This window comes from Eurytemora carolleeae, unplaced genomic scaffold (genome assembly GCF_000591075.1).
Source record: "Eurytemora carolleeae unplaced genomic scaffold, Eaff_2.0 scaffold793, whole genome shotgun sequence".
In the NCBI taxonomy this organism is placed as follows: Eukaryota; Metazoa; Arthropoda; class Copepoda; order Calanoida; family Temoridae; genus Eurytemora; species Eurytemora carolleeae.
In genome coordinates, this window is record NW_019397507.1 from 145,225 (window position 1) to 156,701 (window position 11,477).

At 33.5% G+C, this 11,477-nt stretch overlaps 1 protein-coding gene across 2 annotated transcripts; it reads left to right on the plus strand.

Moving 5' to 3' along the window:
• The first annotated feature begins 7,709 nt into the window (after positions 1-7,709).
• LOC111714649 (uncharacterized) lies at positions 7,710-10,551 on the plus strand. Of its 2 annotated transcripts, none has more exons than XM_023489800.1 (7): positions 7,710-7,809; positions 7,957-8,064; positions 8,727-8,791; positions 9,431-9,553; positions 9,849-9,897; positions 9,985-10,085; positions 10,363-10,551. In XM_023489800.1, the coding sequence occupies exons 1-7, from the start codon at positions 7,807-7,809 to the stop codon at positions 10,499-10,501; spliced, it is 588 nt and encodes a 195-aa protein (XP_023345568.1). In that variant the 5' UTR covers positions 7,710-7,806; the 3' UTR covers positions 10,502-10,551. The 2 variants fall into 2 exon arrangements, with proteins under 2 accessions (XP_023345568.1, XP_023345569.1); XM_023489801.1 differs by having other exon boundaries at positions 7,755-7,809; positions 7,968-8,064.
• The last annotated feature ends 926 nt before the right edge of the window (positions 10,552-11,477 follow it).

Here is an 11,477-nt window from a genome sequence, read left to right on the forward strand (position 1 = left end):
CCCTCCTCCCCCTTCTCTACATTAACCTCCCCCTTCTCTACATTAAAGCCTGAGAAGGATATCTTTTTTATTGACGGGGGGGGGATTTCCTGTTCTAAGTAATTGTGTTTTGTACACCAGTGATCTATCAATGGATGACATTAAACATTTTTGAAATTTCTATGTATGCTTGCTCTGTATAATACGCATGCATGGATTTCAAATTTAGTTAAAAATTATATTCTAAATCTTGTTCCAAGATAACAGAAATTCCTGCACAATATTTTTATTACTTTGGAATATTTTCATAAAATATGTGATTCTGAAAATAAGTAGGTGTCGCTAGCCTTTCAAAGTATAAAATTAAATAAGCCGTTTTTTGTTGAAAACTTTGATATTTGTTAGATTGGTTTGACAGGTATCAAGAATATCAAGAATATCAGGGGAGTTCAGGGTCCACACTTTTAACCAAATATATTTAGGATTGAGAAGGAATAAAAGGGAGGGGGGCTTGCAGTTAAAAAGACAGAAAAAGGGAAGGAACGGAGGAATCAAAATCATCTTTTACTGACCTTCCATCTATGGCATATCCGATACCCAACGGTAAAAGCTTTAAAAGATCAAGTATGAATAAGATATCATGTTATTAACTTTAAAAATTGATTAAACTTTCAATTGTGGTTTTCATGTCATTTCATGTCATTTCATGTCATTCATTTCATGTCATTTCATGTCATTTCATGTCATTTCATGTCATTTCATGTCATTTCATATCATTTCATATCATTTCATGTCATTTCATACCATTTCAAACAGCTGGCAAAACGTCTTAACCAAATTGGCTAAAAAATTTTGAGGAATACCATGGGTACCTAAAGGGTGACATTGGCTATGAAATTTCAAGGGCAATACTGGGCACTTTAATAGCTATGATCATGATTTAATACCTAGCGCGGGTAAACGGTTGGATTAACTATAGCTTTACAAAACATGATAAAAACTTGGGAAATGCCGGGTACTCCAGCTAGTTTTTATATTTCACAAAAAAGAGCAGAAACATTTTGCATTGCTTGAATGGAAAGAGAAAAATTTAGATAGGGGGTAGCCGGGAGGGGGGGGGGGGTAAGAAATTGAAGTCTGGTTACTGAGAGTAAAGGATATAAACATAGTATTAAGTATATCCTATTCAGAGGAAGAGAGGGAAAGGGAAGGAGAGGGGGGGAGAACGGCGTCCCCCAAGGGGGGGGTGCTTGAAGGGTGGGGGATAGGATAGGGAGGGGTTGAAGGATAACGGAAGACATATTTTGTGTCACGCGCCAAACAATTCAGAATTCACTACGGGATACAAGCTTGTAGGTTTCCTGGGATACAGGATACAGGATACAGGTTGAATCCTAGGATACAGAATACAGGTTGAATCCTAGGATACAGGATACAGAATACAGGTTGAATCCTAGGATACAGGACACAGGTTGAATCCTAGGATACAGGATACAGGTTGAATACTAGGATACAGTATACAGGTTGATTCCTAGGATACAGGATACAGGTTGGGTAGAATTCTAGACTAAAGGATACAGGTTGAATTCTAGGATACAGGTTGGGCCAGAGTCCTGGGATACAGGACACAGGTTGGGGAGAATCCTCGAATGCAGGATGCAGGTTGGGTAGAATCCAAGGATACAGGATACAGGTTGGGGAGAATCCTAGGATACAGGATGCAAATTATTTGGTTTAAAAGTTTTGAGAAATATTTGATTTCTGAGAGAAACTATGAATTGATAATCTTGAAATAGTAGACAGCAATGTTCATTTCTCCATCTTATTTTAGAGGTAGTTGTAAGGGGATAGTTAGAGATGCAGGTTGAGGTAGGGTAGGAAGTTAGGTAGGTAGAACGGAAGGTAGTTAAGTAGAAAGGTGGGTAGGTAAAAAGTTAGGGAGGTAGTTAGGTATGAAGGTAGTTAGGTAGGAAGGTAGTTAGGTAGGAAGGTAGTTAGGTAGGAAGGTAGTTAGGTATGAAGGTAGTTAGGTAGGTAGAAAGGTATGTAGAGAGGAGGGAGTTATAGTTAGCTGTATCTGAGGAAGAAAAGTAAGTAGGGAGGAGGTAGGTATAGTTAGGTAGGGAGGAGGGAGGTATAGTTAGGTAGGGAGGGAGGAGGTAGGTATAGTTAGGTAGGGAGGGAGGAGGTAGGTATAGTTAGGTAGGGAGGGAGGGTGAGGGGAACTAACTACTTGATAATCAACTAGGAATAAAATATATCTCTTAATTCTTCTTGTTCCTGGAATATTTTCAAGATTTGATCTAAACAGACCCAGTAATTATCTATCTTTCTATCTTTCTCAACTAATTATAAGATTATTAATTACTACTTAAACATGGGCACGGGATCTTTTTGTCACAAAAAGTTGAAAACTAAAAACCTAGATTTTGGGGTTTTAACGTATCTTTACGAGACATTTAACGGAGCTAATATTCTTTTCTCCTTGGATAAAACAAGGTTGTATAGAAAGTAACTAAAGTAACTAGATGGAATAGATTTAAAACATAACTTAAAAATTTAAAAATAAAGATAGAAAACACAAGCAAAGAAGATATGAAAGTATGAAAGATGGATAATATACAATACATGAAAATATAAATGAAAGATAGATAATATACATGAAAATATAAATTAAAGATAGATAATATAAATGAAAGTATGAAAGAAAGATAGATAATATACATGAAAGTATGAAAGATAGATATAGATAATATACATGAAAGTGTGAAAGATAGATAATATACATGAAAGTTTGAAAGATAGATAGATAATATACATGAAAGTATGAAAGATAGATAGATAGTATATATGAAAATATAAAAGATAGATAGATAATAAACATGAAAGTAGGTTCCAAGGAAAGGAAGAAAAACAAGGAATAGCTAGGAACAAGAAAAAAAGAAACAGGAAATAACGACAAGAGACATCTAGGAAGGAAGAAACAAGGAATAGGTAACAAAGACAAGGAACAGCTAGGAATACGAAAACAAGGAACAGCTACAGGGTTGCCAACAAAGGCAATATGACGATTTGAAGCTTGAGTTTTGGTTTCAGCATTCAAATGAGTAATTTGTTGGTTTACTAAATGATTAAGCAAAGAAATAAGCCTGTTTTAGCCTACAAGGAATCCTGAATGCAAAAAAACGGATTAAACAAATTCCGTACAACCATCTTTTGTGGGTTACCCTGTATAAAAGCTAAGAACAAGAAAGCAATGAATATTGAACAAGAAAGCAATGAATATTGAACAAGAAAGCAATGAATATTGAACAAGAAAGCAGTGAATATAGTAAAGTTTAAATTCAGCCATATTCAATAATCGATCAATTTTCAAAATTTTCCAATAGATCTTAACAGATTGTCATTTAAAGTACAATAAAGCCAAAGTTTTAATGAGGTTCTGATTTTTAGAATAAAATCCGAACTGATAAATCAGAATACAGGAAAATTGAACTAGGAATGGGAAGGAGAAAAAGGAAAGTTAGAACAACGAAAAGGACAAAGGAACTTGACACCTTCAATCCCAATATTACCAATTAAATATAAACTCTTCGTTTTTTCTCTGAATACTTTTTTCTCGGCGAATTTGTTTTAAATGAAAAAGTAGGGAAAGATAACATTTTAAATTCAAGAGCTGTTGACGAGCAACAGAAATTGAAAAAAAGGGGGGAGGGAATATGGAGCCAGAATAAAATCACTAAAATTATATATCTATGAACGTTTTTCATCGATGAAAAGCAAAAAATTTTCGCACAATATAAAACTAAAGAACACTCACACACACACACTGTCTTGAAACAGACAATTCCACACTTCAACCCCTGCAATCTTATCTAGCACCTGCGGCAAGCACGCGACCAGAAAATATATTTTTACAGTTTGCGGAGAGAGGTTGCGTGATTCTAGAAGGAGAACTTGAGATAACTCCAGGAGTCCCAGAAGAGTAAATTATTATAAAAGAGGACAGATAAACGAATTTACAAACTTTGTAGGGTTTTATCGTCATTGAAAAAAAGCCCAAATACTAAAAATTTTGGGAAAGAGTAGATGATGTTTAGATTGATAAGATTAGCAGAAATATGAGAGGGCGTAGCTGAAAGAAACGGAATAGAAGTAGGAAATGGTATAGGACGTGGATAGAAAGTAGACAGAAAGGAAATGAAGAGGAGAAGTAAATGTAATGGAAAAAAGTAAGGAAGGAAATAGAAATAGGATGAAGGGGCAATTTTTAAACATAGCTATTAGGATATAGGGCTGAGTAGAGAGTTTAAGGATAGAGTATAAAGCGGATTGCAAGAATATTGTTAAAGGGGCGGGGGTTAGAAGGGTAATTTATAAAGGACAATGCTAAAACAACGCGTGCCCTCATTTTGAAAGATCTAAGTAGATGATTAGCGCGCAATCTGGAGGCGTCCTCTGTGCTTTAAACGCGCGTCGCTTTGCTTGAACAACTGGTTTAATTGCATTTAAAGCCAGTTTAGGGGCTTTAATGCGGGTTTATTTAGGACACAACGGCTTTCTTAGATCTAGAGATATTGACAGACATATCTGTATATTAACAGACATTTTGAAACATTGTATATATTTATGTATTTTCTTGTTTCTCTGATGGTGGGTTTCTTTCATTCTTTGATTTTTTATCTATACATGACTTCATATCTCCATATTCACAGACATGGCTTTGTGTCTAAACATACAGAAATATTTTTTATGTGGATATATTCACCAAGAGAATGTTTAACTTATATGTAGAAGTGTTAATTCACTTATGTGTAGAAGTGTTAATTTACTTCATGTAGAAGTGTTAATTTACTTATATGTAGAAGTGTTAATTTACTTATATGTAGAAGTGTTAATTTACTTATATNCCCCCCCCTTCTACCCCCTCCCCTTCCCTCCCTGTCCCCGTAATAATGTTAAAAGTGAAATATATTTGCTTCCTAGGTTACGCGGCTAAAATTAAAAAAGTTTCATCTGCATCGTAATTTTCAATTTTATGCTCCGTCTTTAAACCTCGCTTCGGGTAAAAATTAACGGGAAATCCTCTGTTTTCATTTATAAACTCAATATTTGAACCAAACTCTTCTTTTTTATAGATAATTAATCTTCTGCTTAAATGTTTTCAATTGTCACATTAAATTCGTTAATACGAACTATGCACATTTACTGTAGAAACTTGAGGGTTCTTTCATTAAAAGAAAATGAAGAAAGAAAGGAATTGAGTCTTTGCAACATACTCAAAAGTTCTAATCCCTATATCTTTGAAATCTTTATATTTCAAACTTAATTTCTTTGATCCAACAGAATTCCTAGATTGAAATATCCAAGGTAAAAAGCAGGTTTAGAAATCCTTTTTTCTAGTGTTCTGTATCGTCCGGTGAGAAAGAGGTTTAAAAGTCCTTTTTCTAGTGTTCTGTATCGTCTGGCAAGAAGCTGGTTTAGAATTACTTTTTTCTAGTGTTCTGTATCGTCCGGTGAGAAGCAGGTTTAAAAGTCCCTATTTTCTAGTGTTCTGTATCGTCCGGTGAGAAGCAAACTGTTGTCTATAGAAGATATAGAAGATATACAACCTGCAATATAAAACATTTTAAACCATCTCACCAGAGCGTTTAGACTTATTTAACATTCTATCTTCATTTAAAGGACTAGGGGAGGGGGAGGAGGGGGTAGTTAGAGGATAGGTGGGAAGAAAGGGAAGTTAAAATAGAGTAAAATAGGAGAAAGATAGGGAGGGAGAGAGAATGAGAGGGATTTGAGGGTGGGATGTTAAAGTAAGATAAAATGAGAGGGAGGGATGGGAAGTGAGAGGGAAGGTGGATTTGAGGGATGGGATGTTAAAGTAAGATAAAATTAGAGGGAGGGATGGGAAGTGAGAGGAGAGGTGGATTTGAGGGTGGGATGTTAAAATAAGATAAAATTAGAGGGAGGGATGGGAAGTGAGAGGGGAGGTGGATTTGAGGGTGGGATGTTAAAGTAAGATAAAATGAGAGGGAGGGATGGGAAGTGAGAGGAGAGGTGGAGAAGGAAGGGATAGAAGGTAAGGTGAAGGTTGGAGGTTGAATTTTCAAAATTCAATTGTTGAAATATTTTATTTATTATGTTATTATTAGAATGCAGGACGGGGAAAATGCGGGGGCCAAGGGATGTGGAGATGAATAGAAGGGAAGATGCTTGGAATGGAGTAAGGAGTAGGAAGTTTGAAGGTGGGTGGCACTATTTGTCCAGGGTGTTGAGAAGTAGAGAGGGGGGGTAAGATTTATTAGGTAGGTTGTAAAAAAATAGGAGAAATACGAGTTGTACAGCAAGAGTTAAAGGAGTTAAAGAGAAGTTTGAATTTAAAATAAACGATTGAAAAATTATTGAAAAACAAGAAGTGAGGACCCCGTCACTATTTATCAAGACAAGCTACAGCATGTTAAATTTAGAATTTTCTAAAAATTCTAAATATTCTAGAAATGTATTCGTGCGCCCTTTTTTGCAAATATTCAAGAATTTTCAATAATTAATTTTGTCTTTTCAAGCGTCTACTTCAAAACATGAATGTCTTAACCTTGAGACATTTCAGTTGACGCGTGGTTTGACTGTCTGTCTGTATGTTATTGTCTTTTTTTCAGCAAATAATATTACATACAAATTGATTATATTGTTATTTTTTTTATCATACACCATGCACAATTGAATTAAGCTAATTTACCTTATTGAGAGCAGGAGCAGTAAAAGCACCATAATTGGTAAAGATAGATCGCATACAAAATCTAGGTTTTGGGGTGAAAAAATGTGATTTTGTTTGTTCTTAGATTTTACCCCTTTCACTTTCCTTTTTCCTTTTTACCCCTACCAACTTATATTCTCAAACCCCCTTTCATATATTCAATCCTACCTATCTTAGAACTCTTTTAAATTACCCTTACTTTTTTCCTTCCCACTTTTCTTTGGTTTAAATTTTTTTTGATTTTGCTAACCTTTAATTCTTATTTTTACTTTTTACATTTTTGGCACTAAGTACTTTGAGGGGAAAAGTTTTTGTGTAAAAAGAGATTGAAGCATTAACACAAATACCTGCATTTAATGTTTACCTTTCAAAACTTACCCACTGCATCCCCCCTAACCCCCCCCCCTAATTGTTTAGCCTAATGATGAGCTGTCAAGCCGACCTAAGCAGTTCATAATTCTTACACCTTGCCAGGTTTATGGCTCACTTGGCTCAATGTTTATGAGACATAATTTGGAACCATTTTAAAGTGTCACTACTCATTTAACTATTGATTTACAAACCCTTGTTTATCGGACATCTTGCTTCCTCTGTTTATGAAACTGTCTACTGCTATTAGGCCGAGGTTTCCAGCTGTCGTCTCCGTCTTTTTTTACGTAAATTCAGCTTTACGATTTTCCATTTCTAGATTTGTTTTGGGGTATTTAACTTTTTAGTTAAAGAAAATTTTTATTTAGTAGACATTTTCCGTATGTTAGATAAATGTAAGATATAATCGATTTTTGTCGACTGAGTCTTTCTCTTTTTTACTTTCATGTTCGTTTATTGTTCTTATTCTTGTCTTGGTAATTGTTGACACTCTAAAAGTGGAACTATTATAGTTTACAGTTTACGATCTTTCTATGACCCTATTATTAAATAAAAAGTTGGATAATTAAACCTAAATACTGGGTTTAATTTTACGGGTTTAGCCAAATTTGCGAATGAATGAAGGCAATTTTTGTTTAAAATCCACCAAATAATTTTCTAAAATCCACGAAATTATTTCAAAATGTATCTGCTATATTAAGGTCATGGTAAGTTTTTTCATCTCTTTTTGATAATATAGGAACTTTTATTTAACATTAAAAGCAAACAAAAAATGTATTATTTTGAACGGGGAAGAAATGGCTCAAAAAATGTTTTGTACGTAAAATTAACTTGAAATGTAATCGTTTTAACAGTGTACCTACAGACCCCGTCTCTACCCTCTGCTGGTCAGCGTGTTTCTGTTGTCCTGGGGAATGACATCTATACTTTACCATCTGTATTACCGAACCCCTGAATTACAGGTATTATTATTTTTCTGGTTTATTATTACTTTTCATAATTTATGACTTACAAATCACAATGAGACTAAACCCGTTAAGACATGAGGTTTGTACCCGGAGATTATATCAATTCTAGGCAGAGGCCGGGTTCAAAATGTGAAAAATCAAAATTTTTGCTTGATTTGATCCATTTTTGATAATAAAAACCAATCACTCCCTGATCTCGTATGGGATTCCATCGATTGAAGATTTTGAAATCTCTTTGGACTTAAATTGATTTCACTCCCGGGCACAAAAATCATTTCTCGAAAGAAATCAACTTCCCAGCGAGAAAGTCGCATCGTGTAATTATATTTTTTAAAGGAATTCAGTCTTTGAAACAAACTCTGATTTTCTAATGCCTATATTTGTTCCATCTGACGGTGTAACCCTTTGATATTTAAAACTTAGATTTTTCATCTAACAGAATTCATAGTTTAAACATCTAAGGTCTACGACTTTGGGTTGCAAAGTTAAAGAGATTAGAAAATCATAGTTAGTGACAAAGACTCAATTCCTTTCTTCAGTTAAGAGTATTCTTTTTTATTTTTATTAATGACTTAACGTTTAGAAATCTAACTTTTGTAAAACCATAATATTCATTCAGAAGTTTTACTTCATTAAGAATGCTAAATATCTTTTAGGATTATATTCTCTCAATACTAACATTCTCATGTGGACTTTTCATCCTGGCTGCCGTCACTATCAAGTAAGTATAGAACATATATTATTATCCTTAGAATTTTTTACTGTTCATTTGCCTTTTAAATGTAAAACTTATAATAACCACGGTCTTCATATATCTGATTATATAAATCATATTACAAGCTATTCTCTCTTAATAGCCTTCATATCTGAGAATTATGATATACGCTGTCATTTATAGGCTGCAAGCTTTCATACAAACATCTATGAGAGTTTTGCCAATTACTTCTTTAAAACCAAAGCTAACAAGTGCTACTAAAATGTACATGTACAGGGCTATAGAAAATAATAAATTAGCTAGAGCGGTAAAATTAAACCCCAAGGCGATGCGACACTTGAAAGTCGACCCTGTCTTAAAAATTAATGAGACTTTTTATAAGCGGAATCTATGTGTACACACGCATACCTTAATTTAAAAGCAATTAATCATCCCGATTAACTAATTATACCCAAATCTTTGTAACCTGCTGCAGTAGACCTTTGATATTTCAAATTCTGCTCGATCATAAAAGTCAGAGATTGGACAATTAATGGGTTGTGTCATCAAGTAGAAAAGAAAAATAGACGGACAATAAAATTAAAGTTTGCGGCGAATGTTAGATTTCTAAGCGTAATATAAAATAAATGTAATATGTATATTAAGATGGCCTCTTTTACTTCTACCTGGAGTACTATTATTGTTTTGTTTGGTTGTTTTAACTACTGTTCTGCTTGTTGTCTTTTCTCTACCTACTCCTTATATACCGCACCAGACATGTTGTTATAGGTATTGTTTAATAAAAGGGATACAATACGCTTCAGATTTACTCATTTTATTTTATCAAGGATTTTTAGATGTTTTATTAGAGAAGCCTGAGAGGCATATTATTTTGATATTATTGTTTTAAATTGTTTTATTATATTTCTTTTAAAATGTTTTCATAACAACTCCATTAACGAAAGCTTTGCTGAGAAAGAAAAGAAACATATCCAATATCCAAATTAGAAAAATAGCTAAAATCGTAATTCAAGATTAAGCGTCGGTAAATATCATATATCCAACATTACTCTGTTATATTTAGATGCAACCAGATATATTCCTGTGTTACAGTATCATTATTGGATTATAAGGTAAAAATTAAGTTGTTTTCAATTCATTTAACTTTATTTACAAACAAAATAATATATTTTCTTACTTTACTCTTCTTTATTGTTAAGGTTTTAACAGATAAAACTAATAGAAACATAATGTACATACTGTGTACTGCAACTCTGCTGGGAGAACTGATTGCTTTACTTGTCATGTACCAAGAATACAGGTAACATAAACCTTTCTTTTTATCATTATTATGTACTAGAGAAAGTCTAAACCAAACACTAAGAGTATAATTATCCACAATCTAGACCAATTATGACTAAGCATCCACAAATCACAATGTAACCCAAATATGACTAATTATTTACAGACCAAACCAAATATATATCAATTTAACGCCTAAACAAGACGAAAAAAAAATATATTTGTTAAAACCAATTGTAAAAGTATGTAAGGATGTAAAATAATTTTTAATTATCTATTATTTATATCTATTACAGGATGAATCTACTGAATACTGAAGGCTGGGAGGATAATGAGAAGCAAAGAGAAAGAAGAAGTTCAAGATCAAACTCTCTCTCAACCTCTACATCCACATTATCCTCATCTGGGTCAATTTACACACCTCGAGTTCTTTGAAATATTATTAATTCGTTAAAGATTTAAATAAATTCTTGTTAAAAACAGTATGAATATGGTATTGATGACAACTTAACAGATATAGTAAACTGTATCTAAACATACATCATCCTGTAACTATAAAACTACTAAAGTGTAACAGCTATTGAGCTAGATAAAATATACGCCGTACGGTTTGTTTAAGTAAAATGCTTGCAGACAACCCTTACCCCCTGGCACTCCCCTCATTATGTCATCCAGGGCCGACAGTGCCTTGATATTTCATGTTGTCAGAGGTTTACTCTCTTCACCTTTGTGGTTAAACTCCCCTAACTATTCTTGTATTTAGTTGAATTAATATATTTTAACTACATTATTACATACTTGTAATTAACTGACCTTTGCTTCCTAACTCTTCTTAACATAATCATAATTGCTTGGTTTATATTTGTAAATAAATTCCGCGGTTTCGAATATTTAATAATTAGGGTGTTTGCTAGATAGAAACTATTTGTTTTGAATTGAAAATATTTCAGATCTAATTTTGGAATAGAAGATAATAATTACTTCAGTATTTATGTTTGTAATTACAAAAATCTGAGACCAAGAATGTTGGGTCCATTTTGGGACAGAATTTAGTAAAGGAATTGAGATTTTGCCACAAACTCGCATTTTCTAACCTATATATCTTTGCAACCTTATGGTGTAAACCTTTGAAATTTCAAACTTAGACTATTTAATCTAACAGAATTAATAGTTTGAAATATCAAAGGTCTTGTAAAACGGGTTGCAAAGTTATAGGAATCAGAAAATCAGAGTTTGTGGCAAAAACTCAAATCCTTTGAGGAGTCACTGAACTGCTTACCACAGGTTCATTGAATCACTGATTCAAATCCTTCCTGACTTTTTTAACTTTGAATCGGCGGGTCAATTTTGAACCGGCAGTTGGTGTTTTGGCGACATAGCTCAAATTCATTAAATCCGGTCTCTGGTTTGT